The sequence below is a fragment of the Schistocerca gregaria genome, chromosome 11 (genome assembly GCF_023897955.1).
Source record: "Schistocerca gregaria isolate iqSchGreg1 chromosome 11, iqSchGreg1.2, whole genome shotgun sequence".
Taxonomy (NCBI): Eukaryota; Metazoa; Arthropoda; class Insecta; order Orthoptera; family Acrididae; genus Schistocerca; species Schistocerca gregaria.
The window spans coordinates 134,586,025-134,610,413 of record NC_064930.1 but is presented as its reverse complement, the minus strand read 5'-3'; the positions used below and the strand labels follow the sequence as shown (position 1 = coordinate 134,610,413).

The following is a 24,389-nucleotide window of genomic DNA, read 5'->3' as shown; positions in this document are numbered from 1 at the left end:
ACACACACACACACACACACACACACACAGAATTACGAGCTTTCGCAACTGGCAGTTGCTTCGTCAGGAAAGAGGGAAGGAGAGGGAAAAATGAAAGGATGTGGGTTTTAAGGGAGAGGGTAAGGAGTCATTCCAATCCCGGGAGCGGAAAGACTTCCCTTAGGGGAAAAAAAGAACAGGTGTACACTCGCGCGCGCGCACACACACACACACACACACACACACACACACACACACACACACATCCCCTAAGGGAAGTCTTTCCGCTCCCGGGATTGGAATGACTCCTTACCCTCTCCCTTAAAACCCACATCCTTTCATTTTTCCCTCTCCTTCCCTCTTTCCTGACGAAGCAACTGCCAGTTGCGAAAGCTCGTAATTCTGTGTGTGTGTTTGTGTGTTTTGTTCATGTGCCTGTCTGCCGGCGCTTTCCCGCTTGGTAAGTCTTGGAATCTTTGTTTTTAATATATTTTTCCCATGTGGAAGTTTCTTTCTATTTTATTTACTTGTACTTAATTCAGATTATACACGAAATTACAATTAATCATACTCGTAGACCAAATATTGTGATTCAGTAATTGTGCCAACTCTTCATCTCAGAGAGCCAATTAAACTCAACATTTTATTTGTAGGACTTATTCCAGTCTCTGTGTTCTGCAATATTTACTCTGTACAGCTCCCTCTAGTACCATCAAAGTTATTCCCTGAGACGTTAACACATGTCCTGTCACTACTTCTTGTCAAAGCTTTCCTCACATTCTATTCAACATGTAGTTCATCAGATTTTCAACGTCCTTCTATAGCTCCACATTTCTAATGCTTCAGTTGTCTTCTTTTCCATTTTCCCAAACTGTCCATGGTTCACTGCTGTACCATTAAATGTACTCCAGACATACATTCTTTTTATGTTATTCTTGTTTCAGCTTTTATGTGTTATTTTGCTTCCAAGGTAGAATAATTCCTTCAGTTCATCTACTTTGTGTCATCAAATTTTCATAAGTTTATTGCTGCCCCTCATTATTTTCGTCTTTCTTTAGTTTACTCACAGTTCATAGTGTGTGCTCAGTGCCCATTAGACAGTTAATTCCATTCAACACATACTGCAGTTTCTCTCTCTCTCTCTCTCTCTCTCTCTCTCTCTCTCTCTCTCTCTCTCTCTCTCCCCCCCCCCCCCCCCCCCTTTTCCTCTCTCTCCTCCTGAGGATACTAATTTCATCAGCGAATCTTATCTGTGATATCCTTTTTCTTTGAATTTTAATCCACTCATAAACCTTTCTTTTATTTCCGTCATTGCTTCCTCAATATATAGATCAAGGAATAGGGTTGAAACACTGCATTCCTGTCTTACACCCCCTTTTGTCCGAATACTTCATTCTAGGTCCTCCGCGCATACTGTTCCGTCTTGGTTCTTGCACAAATTGTGTATTACCCATCTTTCTCTATTGCTTACACCTATTTTTCTGAAGCATTTCAAACATCTTGTAGCATATTTTATTATCAATCACTTTCATAAAGCCATACTGATCATCATCTAACAGATCTTTGCAAAAACAGACATAATGTCTTATGGGACAACAGCAATCAGTGATTTTATAATGTTACTTAAAAACCGTCTTGATTGCATTTTTTTTTCTTTTTATTTTATTTATTCATATTACCGGTTTCAGTTCATTCAGAACCATCTTCAGATCTGTAAAAATAACGAAATGATACTAATTTACTATTTCACGGAAGCAAATCTTTTTCATCCTATCTAATCAACATCAAATGTACCAGATCGTACCTGATATTTCAGTTACAGGAGTAACCCATCCAAATCCAGCAGTTTTCACATGCTACGTCACATAAAATTGGCTGGCAGAGTGCACGTCATTTATATTAGTTATAACACTATTACCGACAGGTGGCGTCTGGTACATTTGTTACATTCCATTTGCACATACTATATTCAGTAGATCTTTTTTTTATTAATTAAAAATAGTTAATTAAAATATGTAGATGTCAAGGTTAAAATCTGTACTTGTCAGCATTAATAAAAAAACAGTAAAATTATCATTTTTATACGATCTAAAAAACATAGGGTGATTTATATATCTATGGTGATGGTGTGAACTTGTTTTCCTCTACGGTCTGCTTCCATATTTCCCGCCATTTCGGTGTTGTGCCGCGGTCCGCTCAGTCGTCTGATGTCCATCGCCGCGGGCAAGAGGGCCGCACAGGAGGGGCCCCGTCAACGACACCAGGCACTGCACGCGTCTTCCGGCTTCTCCACCGCGCACCATCTCTCATCCCTCGGCCTGGATCTCCACACGCAACAGTTGTCATCTTAGTAGGTCGTCATAAATGCTAAAATAGGCGTTATGATTGAATTCGCTTTGCTCGTTGAGGATTAAATCCCGATCTTTATTTTTGTGGGTGTATATTTCAATTTGTTCCAAAATGTTAAGAAACCGTCCCTTATGGGCTCTATGCAGGATGTCTAAATTATGTTCAATGTTCGTGACTGAGTGCTTTGTCGCAGCCATATGCGCCCCAAAAGCTGTTTTGTTTTGAGAGTAGGTAGGCTCCCTGAATCTGGTTTCAAAGTTCCTACCAGTCTGCCCTATATATTGTTTACAGCAGTCATTACATTTGATCTTATATACACCTGAATCCTGAAATTTATTCCTACTATTACATATACTATGCCGGAGCTTCAATTTATATGGAACAAATAAAAGGAAGTCAAGTACAAGTTAAGAGGAACAACAAGAAAAAATTTGTGGCTCTCACTTACAATGGAAGAATTACAGATAAAATTGAAAGATGCTTTCGTAAATCCGACGTTAAAATAGGGTTCCAAACAAATAACACGTTAAAATTGAAGCTCCGGCATAGAATATGTAATAGTAGGAATAAATTTCAGGATTCAGGTGTATATAAGATCAAATGTAATGACTGCTGTAAACAATATATAGGGCAGACTGGTAGGAACTTTGAAACCAGATTCAGGGAGCCTACCTACTCTCAAAACAAAACAGCTTTTGGGGCGCATATGGCTGCGACAAAGCACTCAGTCACGAACATTGAACATAATTTAGACATCCTGCATAGAGCCCATAAGGGACGGTTTCTTAACATTTTGGAACAAATTGAAATATACACCCACAAAAATAAAGATCGGGATTTAATCCTCAACGAGCAAAGCGAATTCAATCATAACGCCTATTTTAGCATTTATGACGACCTACTAAGATGACAACTGTTGCGTGTGGAGATCCAGGCCGAGGGATGAGAGATGGTGCGCGGTGGAGAAGCTGGAAGACGCGTGCAGTGCCTGGCGTCGTTGACGGGGCCCTCCTGTGCGGCCCTCTTGCCCGCGGCGATGGACATCAGACGACTGAGCGGACCGCGCCACAACACCGAAATGGCGGGAAATACGGAAGCAGACCGTAGAGGAAAACAAGTTCACACCATCACCATAGACACATAAATCACCCTATGTTTTTTAGATCGTATAAAAATGATAATTTTACTGTTTTTTATTAATGCTGACAAGTACAGATTTTAACCTTGACATCTACATATTTTAATTAACTATTTTTAATTAATAAAAAAAAGATCTACTGAATATAGTATGTGCAAATGGAATGTAACAAATGTACCAGACGCCACCTGTCGGTAATAGTGTTGTAATTAATATAAATGACGTGCACTCTGCCAACCAATTTTATGTGACGTAGCATGTGAAAACTGCTGGATTTGGATGAGTTACTCCTGTAACTGAAATATCAGGTATGCTCTGGTACATTTGATGTTGATTAGATAGGATGAAAAAGATTTGCTTCCGTGAAATAGTAAATTAGTATGATTATTTTTACAGATCTGAAGATGGTTCTGAATGAACCGAAACCGGTCATATGAATAAAAAAAAAAAATTGCAATCAAGACGGTTTTTAAGTAACATTATCTAACAGATCCTCAGTTTACTTTTCCATTCCTCTGTGTGTAATTTTTGTCAGCATTTTGGACACATGAGCTTGTGCACTTGCGTCCCTCCCCTTTTTTTACCCTGAAATCTGGAGTACAGAAGTTTTATTTATACATTGAATGGACCACCATGAATTCTCTCGGATAAAGGAATTTTAAGTGTCACCTATAAAATTTAATTCTTATGGTGTGACATGTCTCAAAACTGAACATCTCATTCATATAAAAAAATGAGTCTAGTTCCCCTGGAAAAAATTCTGTGGACACCCATGGCGCTAATGATATTTTTCTGAAAGTCTGATGGTATGTCTCTAGTCTTGCAGATTTTGCATCCCAATTTCAACAGTCATTTGGTTGCCACTTCCCTTGTAATCCCCCTCCCCCCCCCCCCCCCCCCCCCCCCCTAGTGATTTTAGAAATTCCGAATTTGATACATTAGTTTTTGTTTATGGTCAGTTAGCAATCTTTTTCACCAGACAACAATTGTCTGCAAATTTCAAAGCGTTTCGTGACAAGTTTCCAGTGATTACGACTACCTCAAAGTATAGTACACTGAATCTACATCCACACTCTGCAAACTGCTGTGAAATGTTCCATAAAGTTTCGGGGATGCAGCCACATAAATTCAGCTTATGCAGTGATTCTGTCCTCAGGTTTAAAAGGACGGAGCAAGTTCTGGAGCATCAGTCACCTTGACTCACTATGAAGATGGCTGGACAGTATCCAGCTGAAATATTAGAAGAATAATCTGAATTTATGGTGCTGCATGCCCAAAATTTTATGGAACAGTCTTTGCACCGTGAAAACATGAAGATGCACGTGCTGCGAAGTGCATTACTGAGGGAATTTCTCATTGCACCAGTTGTTAGAATTTCTTCCCATTTCTTTTATGTATGGAACAGGGAAAGAATGATTGCTTAAACACTTCTGTGCGTGCTGTAATTAATGTAATCTTATCCCCACGATCCCTACTACTGCAATTTGTAGGAGTGTGTACTATATTCCTAGAGTCATAATTTAAAGATGGTTCATGAAACTTTGTAAGTAGGCTTTCTTGGGATAGTTTATGTCCAACTTGAAGTAGTAGCTGCCAGTTCAGTTTTTCAGCATCTGTGTAGTTATCTCCCAGTGTTCCAACGAGCCTGTGACCAATCAAGCTGCCCTTCTGTGTGTATGTTCAATATTCTTTGTTATGGGTCTTACACATTTCAATAATATTATAGGGCAGGTCACACGAGTGTTTTCTAAGCAGACTCCGTTGTAGACTGGTTTCATTTCCCTAGTGTTCTACCAGTGAACTGACGTGCTACCTGCTTTATCCATGGCTAAGCCAATGTGATCATTCTGTTTTGCATCACTACAAAGTGTTACAACCAGATATTTGTAGAAGTTGGCCGATTCCTATTTTAGTGTTTTATGGACTGCACAGTTTTGCCATTTTGAACGTTTAAAGCAAGTTGCCCATCTTTGCACTACTTTGAAATCATGTCAGATGCTACCTTCACGTGTGATTTTTGTGTCTTCTAAGTCAAACATACACAGTTCTATTTGCTATGAAGCCTTCCTGTTGTGATTTTCAGTAAGCACATAAATTGTTTAGTGTATGTTGATTTGGAATCAAATGTGAGGCACTTCAGAAGTGGAAAAAAGGCCTCCAGTATCTTTGGACCTCTCGTATCTGCTGCCTTCTGGATCTTGTGAAAAGAGAGCACTAACTGGGTATTACAGTGTCGGCACTTGCGGACACCTATGTAGATGTTGTTCAGTCTCCAAAATCAAAAGTCAATGTACACAAGGACAAAATGTGTTCTGTAGTTCTTCAATAAATTAACATAATGTGATTTAGAACTGTAGTTCTGTCCATTGTTCCATCTAGCTACTGTTATTTCTCAGGATCCAACAATTTTTGTGTACAAAAACTGAAAAATAACTCGCATTTTAGTCAGCAAGGTGGTAATTCTTTAGAACTTTATGAATAGTACGAACTGTATTGGGCAAACTTGTTCACTTTAATGAACACACAAAATTAGTGACCAGCCAGCATAAACAATCTTTTTAGTATCTATGCACAAGTATTTTAAACTTTCTGTATAACACTCAGTGATGACTGGTAATATTAAAACCTGTTCTCTTTGGTGTTCTTGTTGCTTATTCGCTGTCAATGCTTGACCGCATTTCTTTTTCAGCTGTGGTCCCTGCATTTATTTTCCCATCCCCATTGTGTTCAAAGTCAGAGTCAGGACAGACAAAGAGAATCCTCCTTATTGGCCAGAAGAGCTGACTATTGTATTTGCTTTTATATTTTTGTGACTTATTTCACCTATACGCACTGCATTTACTATTTCTTTACAGCCCTATTATGATACTGTGGCAGTGATGGTTCAACACGATGTCAGATATTTTCGTTGTAGTAAGTTATGTACATGAAAATTTTTTTGTAAAAAAAAAAAATTCTGCCATCTGCAGAACACAGTTACTTCTTTATTTACTTATACATCCTTTGACAGCTGTGTACCATATTTTGTCCTGGAGGGGTAGAACCGTCAGTGAAGGGCTTCTGTACACAAGTTCATTCAATATAGCAGGGTGTCCCCTTGAAACCTTCATGATTTACAAATGAAAAAATGAGACACAAATACCTGCAGTTTGTGTTGTATCGTGTATAGTAAGTAAAAAAAAATTTTTGTACAAAAAAAATGACACACTTCTACATCGGCTCATTTTGTAACCCATAACATGTGTAGACAATGCTGTGTGTCAACCTGTATATACACAAACATTCTGGGGTGACAGACTATTGTATCCACAGCTCTTCTGTGGAGATGTCCAATGTAGTGTACAGATGAGACACACACAATATCATTCACATAACCAATCAGGAGGAAATCCAGAGGGATACCCATCACTGTAGAGAGATTCCGTCCAGAATGTCACAGACTTGAAAACTCCAGTTCAGTGGTTCACCATTCTGCTGGAAGATAGCTTTTGGCTGAAGGGGAAGAAGTAGAGAGACAGACAGAAAATTGCTCAGATATTTTCAAATAATTGGGTTCTGTTACTGTCTGCTAGGTGAACAAAAATTGTCTAACTATGATGTCTTTCATCAGCACGCATCATACACAGACTTTTTCACTGCCTCTGAAATATTCCCAAAAATGTGGGGGTTTGTGAACCTCAGGCGCAAATGTCGGGCCGGTTAACATTCCCACATCAGTTGAAGGTTAAATCACTCAGTGGTTCACAACCCCAATACCAGAAGTAGAAATAATATCCACATAAACTAGCATCTCACTCTAGGGTTCAGAACGGAGTTTTATATTCTGGTACTAAAGTCTGTAACAGGTTGCCAGTCAACATATGACAGGAAACTGAAAAATCCCCTTATATTTAAACACAAAAAAGGAATATTCATTAGCCACTCCTACAGTATACCTGAATGAAAGTTCTGCCTAACTCTTAATATTTCTGTTGGGCAGATTTTGCCATTACACAGACAGCTAATAGTGGTCTATGTAAAATTAAAATGCTTTGTCTGAAGTATTAGTTAAGAACACAGATAAGCAGTATAGGAGCAGTGATCTTTGATTTAGCTGTTTGTCTCCTATCATACATATATGTGAAGTATAGTGTGTCCATAAAATAATGTCTGTTATAACAGTCAAATTTAGTCTGTTTACAACAAATCGTACATGAGACTGATAGTAAAATGCTCAATGTGAGCTCTTCTAGTTCTACAGCACACATTCAACTTGAAATGCAATTCTTCCCTAGCACTGGTTAACAAGTCCGGATTAATGACAGCAATAGCTTCTTCAGTTCTATATCTCAATTCTGGCAAATCATTAAGTAGTGGTGGACCATAGACACACTTTTGTGAAGCCTCGAAGGGGAAAGAAATCACATGGTGTGTGGTCAGGTGAATGCAGAGCCCAGCAGAAAGGGAATCTGTGTCATACTTACCATTACAACCAGCGCAGTGGTCACAGACTTCGACATTCAACCACTCTCAAAGTGAGAGATGTCAATATGGAGGAGCTCCATCTTGGTGCCAAATAAAGTTCTCATGTTCACCTTCTAATAGGGGAAAGAGCCATTGTTGCAACATAGCCTGATAAGCCACCACTATTAATGTAGCTTCAGAAGTTACAGATGATGATCTGATCTCCAGATATGAACACGTGGGTGTTCCCCTTTCCACTTACATAAGTTGCCTCATCACTGAGCACCACATTATCAACAGTGTCATCTTCCCGCCGCAGCTTGTCACTTAATATACAACATAGTCATCTGGCTTCAAAGTGTATACAAGTGGTAACCAGTATGGATGCAAATGTAAACATTTTCTTAAGTGTCCACACTGTCATCTTTGGCAACTGAAGTTCAAGACTAGCTTTCAGTAAGATGCTCTGACACGATTGACATCCTCTTCAGACGCTTTCAGTCGCCCTGTGCTTTTCCGGTTACACGCATTCGGTCATTTGGAATTGACTATACAATTGACAAATGTTTTTGCCTGATGGGGTCACAATTTAAACTTTAAACAAAATGCAAATTGAACTGAAATTACAGATTGCGTCTTAGCAAACTGCAGAACACAAAATGTGTTATGCTTGGCAATCTCCATTTTGTTAGTGTGGTGCTGCAAGTGGGAAAATGAAAATCAGTATTCATAGAAGAACTTATTTAAAACTGTTTGAGTTACTCCTTAACTATTACCTTGAATCAACAGTTTACAATGCTTACAGGTGATACTATTGTCATGTATAACTGTGATATTCTTTTGTTGACATCCTATATTCTGAAGTATTTCCCATAATTACTAGCCCCTGTCCTTCATTTGCATATCCCTTTCAGTGCTCTGACTACAGTATACACACACCTTACATCCTGCTGATGCACCTGTAAGACATTCCCTCTTCTCTACTTCCTCCCTCTCCCACCCCCACACAGCCTCCCAACACTGCACCCAGCAGCTCTATACTGTCCTGCCTATTGGTGTATAACCTGACTCATTCCACATTCTTGAAAGATTTTTCTTAGTGATGACATTTACGGAACAAGACATGAAAGAATGAAAAATATCAATGATTTTTGATAGGTTCCACCCCTTTTTTGTTGAAGTTACAGCTAAGTTTATTTGCTTCTGTCAGATAAATTTCTTTCAAATTAACAAGAAAAGGGTTAGGTTGCAGTGAGTAGCAATCTGGCCTTTTCATAGTACTGTTTTTAACAAGAAAAAATTCCTTTTCACTGTCTGAACACACAGAATGTCAGTTTTCAAGTGAAGTATTCACAAATTGAAACAGAATTTTCTTGTACCTTGTCAACCCATCCTGTAGTGTCTGTAATTTTCTGTACTTCGCAGTATGTGACCTGCAACAGTAGAGAATATGCACGTGCGTGCATGTGTGTATGCGTGTGCGTGTTTTTTGGTCACTTGATCGTTCTTGGAGAGTCTGTACATTTGTTTATTATTTCTTTTCCTTCTCCTGTGGCTTTTCATATTTAGTAGTTTTCTTCAGTTATTAGGTTCTGTGCAAACACACTATCTTTAACACAGTATAAAATATGTAAACCATAACAGTTTAACGTTCCAGGCTAAGTTTTGTATATAAAGTTCTTTGCTGTGGCGGATTGCAAACTGTGATAGGATGACAATTACACTGCAGAGTGCAGAAACCAACTGTGTGCCAACAAAATATAAAAAGTTTTCTGTTTCAGTTTGTGAATACCTTACTTAAAAACTTAAATTCTGTATGTACAGACAGCAAAAAGCAGTTTTTTCCTGTTAATCTCAAAAAGAACCACTGCTGCTGAAGCTTAAGTGAAACATGTCTGGGTATAGAAGAAGAAGAAGAAAATTGTTTGGTCTTGGTGAAACCTATCCAAAAACAAATTTCTTTGTTAGTAAACACAGACACAAGGGTGAGCTTCAACCTGCCGTCGAAAAATACCAAGCTGCCCTGCAATTTAGAGTTCCCTTGTTAACTCATGGGGTCAGTCAATTCAAAATTCAGAGGTAGGGAAGGGGCACACCATTTCGATTGAGTAAAGGCCTGCTGTGTTGAAAACAACCTTAATTTTTAGACAGCTTTGCATTACCTTCAGAGTCTTATGATTAACTCTTAGTTAAACATTTATTAAAAGTTTCATTGCAGACCCTCCTAAAATGTAGTCACATAACATTGCATTATGGGACAGTTACTACACTCCTTTGCGCTTTTGTAACTGTAACATTTCTTGTCTTTTCTTAAAGGGCCTACTTAAAAACTCTCAAATAATGCCTATTGCAAGAAAGTAGTAGTAAGTGCTGCTACAATACGTCCAATATTCTTCAGGGAAACATTAATAATAAAATCTGTATATGAACTTATAAGCATTTTTACTATGCCAATGTAGATTTTGAAGTCACAGCTTCATCATGAGGCCTTCCTGTTGGTATGCAAGGACCTTCATTTTGTCGCCAATATGCCAAGACGTATATCGGTGAATTTTCCTGATTTCTTTTGTTCGAAACACAGCAGTGAAGTAACTCCCTTGTGTTCAACGCAAACAGTTTGAAAACTGTGTATGTTGAGTGTGTGGGAGATGCTTCATAATGAGATTTGAAACACAAGAAATAACAAAATTCCCGTAATTTTTAATTGCCTATTAGATTACAATGTGTACAACTTTGCTTCCGGCATTTTTTCCCCAACATTTGAGGCTTTAATGAAACAAATTGGTTACATGTGTATCATTCAAAGTATTTTTCATTGCTGGCCACTACTTTCTCCCATCTTTCGGGCAGTCTACGAATCCTGTGTCGAAAAAACTGATCATCTGTTGAAGTGATCCACGAATCGATCCAATTTGTGACTTCTTCATGAGATCGGAAGTGTTGGTCAGCCAGGCCATGTGCCACTGATCTAAACAGGTGATAGTCAGAGGGAGCAATGTCTGGAGACTACGGCGGGTAGGGTAGGACTTGCCATTTTAAAATTTCCAAGTACGTTTTGACCTTTTTTTGCAACAAGGGGTTGAGTGTTGTGGTGTTACAAAATCACTTTATCGTGCCACTCGCTCTATTGCGGCCGTTTGTCTTTTAATGCTCTGCTCAAACGCATTAATTGCGTTCGATAACAAGCACCTGTGATTGTTGCACTTGGTTTCAACACCTCACAGTACATGTCGCCGAGCTGGTCCCACCAAATGCAGATCATAATCCTAGAGCCATGAATATTCGGTTTGGCCGTCGATGTGGAAGCATGGCCAGGATATCCCCATGATTTTTTGTGTTTAGGTTTATCGTAATGAACCCACGTTTCATCTCTGGTCACAATGCGATGCAGAAATCCCTTCCGTTTTTTCCTCTGAAGCAACTGTTCACAAAAACACAAGTGCCGTTCAATGTCTCTTGGTTTCAGCTCACACGGAACCAAAGTTCCTTCTTTCTCAAACAACCCGTAGCCTTGAGACTTTCTAAAATGGCTTGCTATGTCACTCCCACTAATCGTGCCAATCCTCCTCGGGTTTGACACGAGTCTTCTCTCGGCAATGTCTCCCAGTCTGCATCTTCAAAAACTTTCTCTCTTCCACCACTATCTGGTCTATGACATTAAAGTCACCGTTCTTGAAACATTGAAACCACTCACGACACATTCTTTCACTAATAGCATCCTTACCATACGTACTTCAGAGCATTTGATGAGACTCAGATGCTGTTTTCTTCATATTGAAACAAAACAGTAACACCTCCTGCAAATAACGAGAATTAGGCTCGTAAACTGACATTTTCAATCGAGAACAACTGTATGACTTGGGTACAAATCAACTAATGTTTGAATGAGGTTATGATGACTGAGGTCCGAGCTAACTGCCTGATGTCTGCTATCTGTTTCTTTCGACCACTACTTACCATTGTCGCCACCTGTAGGCAAACGGCGGTAGCAAAGTTGTACATCTTGTATTATTTTAAGAGTTTATAGAGTGTAATTGCAAATGTCATGAATAATGTGCAGTGGCTTTCCGACAGAACTAAGTTGGATCGTTCGTCTTGCAGACAGTAAGACTGCCCCACCATGTCTTGCCGCCATGTCAACTCTGGCGGCTACCGGTGCTCGCGGGCATCGCTCCCGGCACACCGTGGCTACTGCCGCCAGCACGCATCCCTGCTCCACCTCCCGCCGCCAGTACCCGCCCCGTCGCAACCGTCCCGCCGGGGCGGCAGGGGGGGCGGAGCCAGTAGACCGGTGGCGACACCTGCGGCTGTGACTGCGCCTGTGCCGCAGAGTGCACCTGAGGTGAGGCGACGGAGCTCTTCCGTCGGGCGCACGCCGACCGTCGAACAACTTCTCGCCCGCATAGACCGGCTCCGTGCTTCCTCTCCGAGTGCAGAGTCGGCGTGGTCGGAAGACAGCGACCACGAGACGCCGACACTCGGATCGTCACGGCAGTATGCTGGTAGTGGTAAGTCCGTTGTGGTGGCCTCGATTATGTACAGTGTGATGGAACATTTCAGTTGTGTAGTTGTCTTTCACAGACTTGTCATAAACGGGAGTGACCTTTCTGATAGAGAATTCATTTCCTCTATAGGTTATATTTTTAATAATAAATACAGTTTTCAGTTAGCAGAATTAAACTTCATGAACCTCCATACTAAGTATGCTAACGTGTTCATGAAATAATCGCAGGAACATTTCACAATGATTTTATTGATTTTGAACAATCAGTGCTCATCCTCCAACTGTCAGTAGTTAAAAATAGGAAAGAAAGACTCATTCCATAATTTATGATATATGCCAAGCAGATATCTGCATAATGATGTTAAAGAATAAAATGATACCTAAAGGCACACGTTGCAAGCAGTTTCTGTTGCACTGTCAATACTGTTGAAAGTAATTGTAGCTAGAGGTCCAGGTTTCTTAGGTAGAGTGAAATCCTCTGTCTGCATATTGATATACATCAATACCTATAGAAAGAATTTCTGGCAGGCAGATTTTGTAGGTACACTCATTAGAGTAATGAGATAATGTATTTAAATCATTGTGTGCCTATTGTAGAGGATGTGGGTGGTCTGTGGTAGAAGACGGTGGGTCAGGATGAGTCAGAAACCATTCAAAGGCAGTGCAATCCATTTTTTACTCCGAGCTCGGGCCGACATTTGACAACATCGTAACATCAGGCTCAACCCACAGGCCCAGAGACGAAGTGTCGTAGTAATTGTCAGCAGCTGCTGTATTTAGGGTGGCACAGATGTGGTGTAACCTTGTATAATAGATGTCACCTGCTGGTAGTGAGCTACATCAGTGCCGATGTGGCAAGCTCACGGCCCGCCAAGTACGAGATGGTCGGTTCGTGGAGACTGGTGCTGCTGGTGCCGCAGGGCCTCGGCCCTCCGGGCATTGGCCGGACACCTGACTTGTGGTCGCGTCAAGATGACAGTTGAGTAGATAAGCCTGAGGGCAGACGTCGACGTTATGGCTCACCGATTAGGTGACTTGCCCAGCTGTACAGCCAGTTTTTATAAGCACAGAATTGGGTTTGTTGTGGTGTTGCCACTGTAAATGTCACTTATGGTTTGTGCCAAAGTGTCCCTGGTTTCAGCTATCTAGCTGGGTGTTGAGTGGCAGGTGGGTGACCGCAGCCAGCAGATGCCATGGCACAATGCAGTTTGTGCGTATTGATGCAAGTGGCCCTTTTTATGGTGTCAAGCTCTCTTGCCATTCCACCCACACCATTTTGCCCCCACTGCCTCATTAGAAATGCTGAATCTGAAGTGTTTTCATTTTATTTATTGTAAAAAATGTTTAGCAAACCGTGTGTGTGTGTGTGTGTGTGTGTGTGTGTGTGTGTGTGTGTGTGTGTGTGTGTGTCATTGTTTCCACATCTTTTTGTAAACCACCAAACAGATTTCAACCAGACTTAGTACATATATATCTTACTGTCAGACAAGAATTATTGTGGAGGTAAGAACCACTGTCCTATCTTAGTTCTGAAGATATAGTATCATAAACACTGAGATGCCTGAAAAATGCTGGATCATGTGTGAAGTTTTAATATATTTATTCTTTACTACTGAGACATTCCTGCAGTCTAGTCAGCTTGGGGAAATCCCCGACACCTTGACAGTGCTTTTGGTAGTATTTCAACTGTGAAATGCAATATGGCCATAGGTAGAACTATAGCGGTCTATAGCGATGTTTACAAAATAACGACGTAGAGAAACAAAGCAGCTACACCCAGCGTACAGAAACTGTCCAGAATACTGTATTTATACTACTTCTTCTGTATTTATACATTTGTATATTATGCATATTTCTTTGTAGGACTGTTCCGTAATTTCAGTTGTGTTTTCACAAAAACATGGAAATGAAACTTTTTTTGATATTACACTACAAAACACAGTTCATATTTTTTTTCCCATTTATAATGAAAATTGGCAAATGAATATCTGGGCAGTGCCGCATTTGTCAGCCAGTGTAACTAAAAAATCTGCTGAAGTAGGTGGCAGTTGTGGTTCACGTGTACTGCTGAATTGAATGGAATTGGTGCAGTAGGATGACATGACATTGAGACGAGACTGAGTGCCAGAAAGAACATGTGTTTTGACATGCCCATGATGACAATGCGTAAGAAGTTGCCCAGTTTGTTAGTGTCTCCTGTCAATAACAGTTGGTGTCAAATCTGACATTTGGTGTCGGTGAATGCAGGTCCATCGCTACCAGTTCCTGAGCAAACATTGTGAGGGGAACTGCAATCAGTAGACATTTGAAGTTATGCACCTTGGGAAAGGCCATTGCTCTTCTATGACTCCTTAATGAGTTTGCTGTCAGCATTCTTGTGTTCCAAGAGGACAACTGTGTTCACAGGACTGCAAACATACATTCCTAATTTGATGAGGTTGCTGGAAACATATCGTACCATCCGGTCCGCTAAGTAGTCATATATTAGTAAAATGTCAGGGACTGTGTGGAACTGCATGTGAGACACAGCAATCGACATCCCTGTAATTTGGTAGCTCTATCGGATCTGCTTATCAGCGAGTAGTTTCAGCTGGATACTGCATGCCTGAAAACATTTACGGATGTTTCTCGTCTCCAAATTGATACCGTTGCTGACACAATTAGCCATGTTACGCAGTAATTAGTGTTACGTCTTCTGGAGGTGACTAATTTCTTGGCTGGTGCTCTTAGATCCTAGTCCTGGATCAGGTAAAAGACCACACTTCGAGCAGTGACTATGCAAAGTAATGTGGATAGATAAAAATACCGCTCTCCAAGCAGTGGCAGGGAAAACAAATAAAAGATGCGGAAACACAAGAGTTTTCAGTGCCAGTGGCCCCTTCTAGCACAAGGGTTGAAGTGAAAGGAAGAGGGATGAAAGACAAGGACTCATGAGGAAGAGCTGGTGAAAGATTACCTGGAACTCCAGGTCAGGGGAGTTCACATCCCGTAAAATGAGGCTCCCTTGACCCGGGGTTCTGCTTGACTTTTCTGCAACTCTTCTTGTTTCCTAAACTTCGCCAGTCTTTTCCTTCATCTTTCTTCCTTTCCCTTCTGCCAGTAGGAGCCACTGGCTCTGAAGGCATGCACGTTTCCACATCCGTTATGTGTACTCTGTGAGTACTAATAATAAAACTGTAAAACCATCCTTACTGCCTATCTCAACACACTACTCTAAAAAACTGCTGGACGAATTTTCATTGGGTTTTCACAGGTAATTTGAGCATAGATCAGGGCAACATGTAGGCTTTATCAAAATCACACCACGCAAAAAAATCTTATTTTAAGTTTGTAGGAGTCTGTGCTCAGCTTAGTAGTTCGTGTGTTTACCTTAGTGACAGCATAGTACACCAGTGAACCAATAGATGATGCTAATACTAACAAAGAGATAGAAGGGCTGGCCAGTTCTTACCTCAGCTCAGTACAGCCGATAGATACACAAAAAGACAATCGAAAATTTACGTTCCTAGCTTTCGGAATAAATGTTCCTTCGTCAGGGAGGAGAGAGGGGAAAGAAAGGGAAGAAGGGAAAGTGGATTTAGTTACTCACAACCTAGGTTATGAAGCAACAGGGAAAGGAAAACAGGGAGGGTAGCAAGGATGGAGGCATGGTTGCCAGAGGGAAGCCAAAGATATTCTACTGTAAGTACTGTTGTTTTTTGTGTATCTGTTAGCTGTACTGAGTTGAGGTAAGTACTGGCCAGCCCCTCTATCTCTTTGTTAGTATTTGTTTCACATCTTTATATGAGATTTTCCATTAATTATTCAATAGATGATGCTGTTAGTTTCATAATAGGCCATGTCGAAGAACCAGTAGGTGGTAGTAGTAGTAGTAGTAGTAGTAGTAGTAGTAGTAGTAGTATGTGTTATTTTCTGAAGTTTACATCAGTGACAGAATTAAGCACGTCAGTCTTATCGTTACAAATACAAGCTAACATTGATTTGACTTGGCTAGGATATACAGATTTACTAATTTTGGTTTTGTATATTAAAACTTAACCAAACCATTTATATTTGACGCCTTGGCCAGAAAAAAAATGTTTTTTGCAAGTAGATTCCATATGGGTTTCATTTTTACCAATTGAGATATTGAACCCAGAGACACAATGCAAATGCTTCCATTGCAAATTGTGAAGAATGCGGGACCCCACATCTTGTGAAAAGTACACTCCAATCATTTTAGCTGAAGGAACATCCTCAAAGCATTCTGCTAGCTACTTATGACAAATATAATCAAGTGAACAACATGAAAATAAAAGGTGGATGGCAAATATTCATTTGAAGCAGAAAGTTCATAGAGGCGTTGCACTATTTTGAATGCTAATTGAGCCCTGTATATGTTTATTGCCATTATCAAAGAAGTTTTGTTATTTCTTTCTGTGTTTTTTCTTTTCTTTTTCCTGGTGGAAATGTCCTTCAAAGCATTTCTGTCAATTTCACATAGTTTACAATATGTACAACACAGTTTGTGTACATTTTATGCAGTTTTTGATACATTTTGTGCAGTTAGTAGTACATTCTGTTCACTTTACCATAGATTCTACACAATCTGAAACTAAATTTTGCAAAGTCCAAGAGACATTTCATGCAGTCTACAATACATTTTCCACAGTTGCATATAAATTTTAAACAGTTTACTTTATTCTTTAAAAAAGTTCACAGTCAACTTATTGACATTTTCGTACTCTCGAGGAAGTGTGTAATTTTGCTTATCTTTAGTTGATTGTGAAGATGAGGCAACAAGTAAATAGCAAGCAATGGAGAAACACTACCCCCACATGACACAGTCTTGGCAATCTGAAGGGTGCACTTTTTATTCTTTCATGGACTGAATTTTATCCCAGTTGTAATCAGTATTCAACTGGCCAGTAGGTGAAAGAATAAATAAATATGTGGATCCAAAGATATTACATGTAAAGATACGGAGTTTCATAACGCGTTAGTAGCCAGAGTTTTAGGTTAGGTTGGAAAGTGACTGTTCAGTTTTGAGTGAGTGAAGTCCAAAAATAAGAGTATGAAGCCATATGTGAATACAAAATTCTGGGTGTGATGGTAGATGGATATGTAATGTAGCCCTATGTCTATATTAGATTTGAAAGTTATAATAATTACTTGAAGTGGGCAATGTGAATCAAATGAAAATATATGCTGCTAGAATCGTGCCAACTAAAAATTAATTTGGGTTGTCCATGCTCTGTGTTAAGTAATTTTCCATGTATTCCATCATGTTTTGGGATTGCATTTGTACAGCAATGCTTCGTTGACCAAAATTTTGGCTCTTAATCGTACGACCATCTTCAGCGAGGGCTGTTAATCGTACATCTAGCTTCAATATGAGTCAGTTACAAAGTTCTGAGCGTCTTACATGAGCATACTCATATGCAGAAATGCTAAAATCACATTGTTCATAGATATACTATGGACTTAAAGGAGCATACATCACAAAAAAGGCAATGGCACAATAGCACCATAAATGAAACTTTGTGTCTTAAGATGAAAATTTAGTGAGCTCTGAGTCAGCAAATCTGCAGTGTATACAAATTAGGGGGATAATTTTTAAAACAGTTGTCAGTTGTTGAAATGCCAGGCAGCAAAGACTGAAAGCAATAATTCCTCTGCAAACACGAACATGAAAAAAGTGCCTTCCGTGAATTTCTGAGATGGGAAGTCCTTTTTTCTGTGGAACAAGTTGTCTGACAGCTACATTTCCACAGCTTCACTTGACCATTGGATCCCAACAAGATGACACCATGACCAGTATCTTGACTTTGTTGTAATCCACAGAACAGTCAGGAGAAATATAGTATTCAGCTATTGCAGTTTTCTCGAGCTGTAGAAGACGAATGTTGTTGGTGTTCAGTGGAATCTTCTTTTACAGTGCTTATGGTTCATCCTATACAGTATGTTGACAATAAGCGTCATACATTCCTATAGGAGGTAATATTGTTCAAAACTAGAAGAAAGTTCCTGGAAAAACACACCTGTTGGGTATGTGGGCCAGTCCGTCCTCTCATTGCCATCCATCTGTTAAGTAGTAGCAGACACTACAGGGAGTGCTGCATGTAATATCCACGCATCCTGACATATCCTGCAGTCTTCGGAATCGTGCAGTCTTCCATACACACTTGGCTTCATTCTGATTACGTCTCTCGTACACTGGTCACACACACTTGCATCATGTGCACTTTATTGATAGGCTGGCCATACACTGATGCCTTCAAATGTCCCCACAGCGAAATCTAACGGATTCAGATCTGGTGAACAGGGAGGCTGTGCTACCAGACCACCACGACTAATGTATCGCCTATAAAACGTTATGATGTGGTCACAAGATTTGTAGAAAATGGGGTGGACCCATTATCCTTCTGCAAGGGTAACACTCACCAATAGTGTAGTAATTCACCATGCAGAAATTGACGATAAACAGCACCTGTTAATTTATATAATAAAGTGTATGACCCTAAAAGTGTGTTGCACGCAATTCCTATTCATACATCAATACTGAAACGATCGTGATGTCTCACGTCCACAGTTGCCCCAGGATTTGCATCTGCCTACTTGTGCTTAGTGTGGTAATTTACTAGGCCGGCCATCTCTTGTGAATTCTGCCTCATTTGTAAGTAAAATGCAGGCAGTGAAATGTGGATTTTCAGCCCACATCTCAGCAGGTACTGATTTCCGGACATATAATTATTAGGAACTTAGAATAAGTGACCGTTTTTTGAACCACCACTATAAATTTAACACACTGACAAAGAATTTTGTAGATATGTGCCTTTTGTAAAAGTGGATCATCTTTCACAGAATCTGCAAGAGCCATCTTCACTGGTGGCTGGAAAGTCATATGCACTATATGCTACTTCATGAAGCTTGCAGTTTTTGAAGAAACATTTATGGCATGTGTTAGAAAGGCATAGATTTTGCATCCATTTCCTGTTCCTTTGGTTTGCCTGGCATTTTCATTTGCATAGCTCTTGTAATCTCAAGTTTTATGTATACATTTTTCCTAAAATGTCCTCCAGACGTACTAGTAGTGTCAGTGTTAAACACCAGATAGACTGTATATTAATGTTTTAAGTGTGCTTCTGGTGGCAGCTGGAGGATAAAACAGTATGAATGGACTTAAAGTACACACGATTCCCTAAAAACTCACCCAAATTATATTGAACTTGTACACCCAAAAACAGTAGATAGCTATTCATCTCCCACTCAGTTGTAAACCCAATATTTCATGAATCAAATTCAGATTCTAAAATAAGTCTACCAGTTGAGGCTAATCGTTTACCAAACTACAAATGTGTCATCAATCCTGCTGGACTTAAAACTGCAGAGTTAGCACCTTTTCTTCAAAATCCTTCATAAATAAATGGCTGTCCATAGTGACACAGTCAGTTCAAAATATGGCTTATCAAATAAAAACTAACTGGAGGCCAATGCATACTTAAATAATACTATTATAGCTTCTTAAATATGTCTTCCTAACTTCAAGAATCATGATTTTATATGTATCTATTGATTATTTGCCCTATCAAACATTATTACCTGCCAATAAGATTTTATTACCCATAGATCACTAATATTTTGAGGTTGTGGTAATGCAATAACAAATAGCTACCTTTCACCATAATTGGAAGAAAATCATCTCTCTAATCCGTCACTGGCTGCTCAAAATCTGTGGAAGAGCCCCTGAAAATATGGTATTTGGCACATGAGTAAACCCTTGTTTTTGTTGTTATTGTTTTCAGTCCAGAGACTGGTTGGATGCAGCTCTCCATGCTACTCTATCCTGTGCAAGCTTCTTCATCTCCCAGTACCTACTGCAACCTACATCCTTCTGAATCTGCTTCGTGTATTCATCTCTTGGTCTCCCTCTATGTTTTTACCCTCCACACTGCCCTCCTGTATTAAACTGGTGATCCCTTGCTGCCTCAGAACATGTCCTACTACTCCATCCCTTCTTCTGGTCAAGTTGTGCCACAGATTTCTCTTCTCTCCAATTCTGTTCAGTACCTCCTCGTTAGTTATGTGATCTGCCCATCTAATCTTCAGCATTCTTCATTAGCACCACATTTCAAAAGCTTCTATTCTCTTCTTGTCTAAACTATTTGTCGTTCATGTTTCACTTCCATACATGGCTACACTCCATACAAATACTTTCAGAAATGACTTCCTGACACTTAAATCTATACTCGATGTTAACAAATTTCTCTTCTTCAGAAACGCTTTCCTTGCCATTGCCAGTCTACATTTTGTATCCTCTCTACTTCGACCGTCATCAGTTATTTTGCCCCCCCAAATAGCAAAACTCCTTTACTCCTTTAAGTGTCTCATTTCCTAATCTAATTCCCTCTTCATCGCCCGACTTAATTAGACTACATTCCGTTATCCTCGTTTTGCTTTTGTTGATGTTCATGTTATATCCTGCTTTCAAGACAATGTCCATTCCATTCAGCTGCTCTTCCAGGTCATAAACAAACCTCGGCAAACCTCCAAAGTTTTTATTTCTTCTTCATGGATTTTAATTCCTACTCCAAAACTGGTAGTTTGGTAATTTTCACATCTGTCAACACCTGCTTTCTTTGGGATTGGAATTATTATATTGTTCTTGAAGTCTGAGGGTATTTCGCCTGTCTCGTACATCTTGCTTACCAGATGGTAGAGTTTTGTCAGGACTGGCTCTCTCAAGGCTGTAGTTCTAATGGAATGTTGTCTACTCCCGGGGCCTTTTTTCGACTTAGGCCTTTCAGTGCTCTGTCAAACTCTTCATGCAGTATCATATCTCCCGTTTCATCTGCATCTACATCCTGTTCTATTTCCATAATATTGTCCTCAAGAACATCACTATATACTCCCCTTCCACTTTCCTGCTTTCCCTTCTTTGCTTAGAACTGTGTTTCCATCTGAGCACTTGATATTCATATTGGCTACAATAATGCATTCAATATGCTGTTCGTAGTAGTTTACCTGCACTCCTATTTTTCAATTCATTATTAAACCTACTCCTGCATTACCCCTATTATTAGATATTGTATTTATAACCCGATATTCACCTGACCAGAAGTCTTGTTCCTCCTGCCACGAAACTTCACTAATTCCCACTATGTCTAACTTTAACCTAACAATTTCCCTTTCATATTTTCTAACGTACCTGCCCGATTATGGGATGTGACATTCCACACTCCGATCAAAAGAACGCCAGATCAGTCAGTTGTCCAGACTGTTGCCCCTGCAACTACTAAAAAGGCTGCTGCCCTTCTTCAGGAACCACTCATTTGTCTAGCCTCTCAAAAGATATCCCTCTGTTGTGGTTGCACTTACAGTACAGCTATCTGTATTGTTGAGGCATGCAAGCCTCCCCACCAACGTCTAGGTCCTTGGTATGTTATTGTAACAAATTCCAGGATGTACAGTGGATTCCACTCAGTGCAGAGCCTACTAGGATGATACCTGAACAAGGTGTCACCAGATAGACCACGTTGTGGCTACTGACATGGCACTATTTGGGTGGCCACCGTGGTCACCAAACTTGACACCTTGCATATTTTCCTTGTGGGTTACATTGAGTATAGTATTTATGTCCTACATCTATCACAGGACCTTGAAGACTTGCGACACTGTGTCTGTTCTTACCTCACTCCGGGTCTGCTGGCTCAGGTGTGGGCAGAATTGACTGCTGATTAGGTGTGTGGTATGTGACAAAGCCTGGATGGACAGAATATTTTAAACATTGTCAAAAACCTCAGAGACTTTGTCTCTCACGTGCTAAGTAACTTTTTATGTTGTTCTTGGCCATTTATCTCTTCCAATTTTTGCAATGTCCTTTCGCAGTGGTGCAGCAGAACTACATCCTCCCCCCCCCCCCCCCCCCCCCAAAAAAAAAGGGATAGGTGCTCTGGATGGGTAACACAAATGCAGTTACAAAGGTCCCAAGAGGTAGCAGGCTATACAGGATATACTGACATGTCCAGTTGCAAAGACTACTCAGTTGTCACTATGCTTGTTAAAAGTGAAAGAAAGAACTCAACACTTTGTGCTTAAGGATATTGAAAGATCAATACCAAATATTACTCTGTAAGAGGATGAGTAGATGGTGTTATTCACTATGTGTCTTTTGTGCTGTAGCTGTCTTGAAATTGAGTGTTTCAGTGTATCTATTGTTGAGCAGTTATAGCCAACCACTTGTAATAACTGTTTGTGGTGCTGTTTTCATTCACTTATTAATTTTAACTTCAGAGTATGGTGATTGGATTGCTTCATTAACTGTATACTGAAATGCTATCATTTTGTGGGGTGTGGTTGTGTGAAGAGAACAGTTGTCGATTTGTGTGTGACGTGGTAACTTCCAATAAAGGGTAATTAAAATGTCCATGAAACAATTTTAAAAAACTGGTCTAGTTAAATGGCTAAACATAACAACAACCAGTTGTCCAGTGCGTCGAAACAAACTCTCAAAGTTACTCAAATTTAGTGTCAGTAAGTTAACTGCCAACAGTTGTGCCACTGAATGTAGTTGCTAAAAATTGGTTGAACCAGGTAGAGAAAGCATTGTGTGTGCTAAAATTTGCCTGTTATAAATCAGTATGAGTGTACAAAGAGCTTTCCAGAGCAAGTTTCACAAGACACCACCAGTTTACGACGACATTATGAAATGGTGCAAGAAATTTGCTTGAGTTCAAAATGTTTGAGAAGACTGTTTGTGTTTCACAAAGTCTTCATATCAGACTAGTGCAGAATTTAATATCGCTCATCCAATAATGTGATTAGTAAGTGATTAAGAGTAAAGCTACTCAAATCGCAGTTCCTTCAAGCCATAATCTGTGACGACAAATTATACTGTCTGCAGTTCTGTGTTGAGATGCAGAATCGTATCAAAAATGGCAACTTCTGAAGAACATTAATTTTCACTTACCAAGCCACTTTTCATCTTTTGAAAAGGTCAAGCAACACTGCATTTGGGGAACAGAGAATCCGTGTGCAGCGAACACGTCTGGGATCCTAACAAACTTAGTGTGTTTCGTACCATGTGCCGTGTCCTCTTTGCAAAGAGATCTGTCATCAACAGTATCACCTACGTCAACATGGTGCAATTGTGGCTCGTTCCACAGCTTGACACTGTTACCATGTTTCAACCAGATCCATGTGAAACCCCCTCCCCATCATTTCCACAACTGTGTACGAGATTACTCGAACGAGATGTCACTGCGTCACTGCAATTTTTTTTCTGTGGGTTACATTAAGGATAGGATTTATGTTCTGCTCCTATCACGAAACCTCAAAGACTTGGGCAAAACTTTGTCTGTCCTTATCTCACTTCGGGTCAGGTGCGGGCGGGATTGACTGCTAAATAGCTGTGTGGCGTGTGACAAAGTCTGGATGTGTAGAACATTTGTAAACATTTTAAAAAAGGTCTGACCAGGCAAGTACTTGGGCTCGAACAAACACAAATACACCAAAATCGTGTGAGAAATAATGTAAAGGACTCTTATTGCACTAGTGATACTCCCGCATCCGCAAAACTCTGCAGTCGTCCTTAGAGGGCTCTGCGTATGCCGTGCCACATTGCACACTGACCTGCCGGTAAGCCAGTCGGGACCAGTAGGGACGGTGCAGTGTGCCTCTGAAGTTGCGTTTTGTGACATTATTTGTGTACTGAAGTGTCAGATGGACTCGGCGATTGGTAATCAATCCTGCTAATGTATTGCGATTGGTTGAGATGAAGTTATGAAGAACCCTTCTTCGTGAAGATGGTATTGGTGTAGAAGATGAATCATTTGCTTGTTTTCTTGTATCTATTATAGTGCAGAAACATGAGCATAAGTTAGAAACAGATACTGTTGTAACACTAACAAGTAATGATGATGATAGGGATGATGATGACGAACAACTCATTGCAAACGGTAGTGCTACGGCAAGTGTGGCAAGAGGGGATGGCAGCAG

The 24,389-nt window shown here is 40.0% G+C and overlaps 1 protein-coding gene across 3 annotated transcripts in view; it reads left to right on the top strand.

Moving 5' to 3' along the window:
* LOC126295471 (treacle protein-like) overlaps positions 1–24,389 on the top strand; it is a 270,716-nt gene that overhangs the window by 119,987 nt on the left and 126,340 nt on the right. For all 3 annotated transcript variants that reach the window (XM_049988006.1, XM_049988007.1, XM_049988008.1), the window contains one exon: positions 12,011–12,417. In XM_049988006.1, coding sequence (XP_049843963.1) covers positions 12,030–12,417 — 388 coding nt within the window. In that variant the 5' untranslated portion in view covers positions 12,011–12,029. The remainder of the gene's footprint in view (positions 1–12,010; positions 12,418–24,389) is intronic.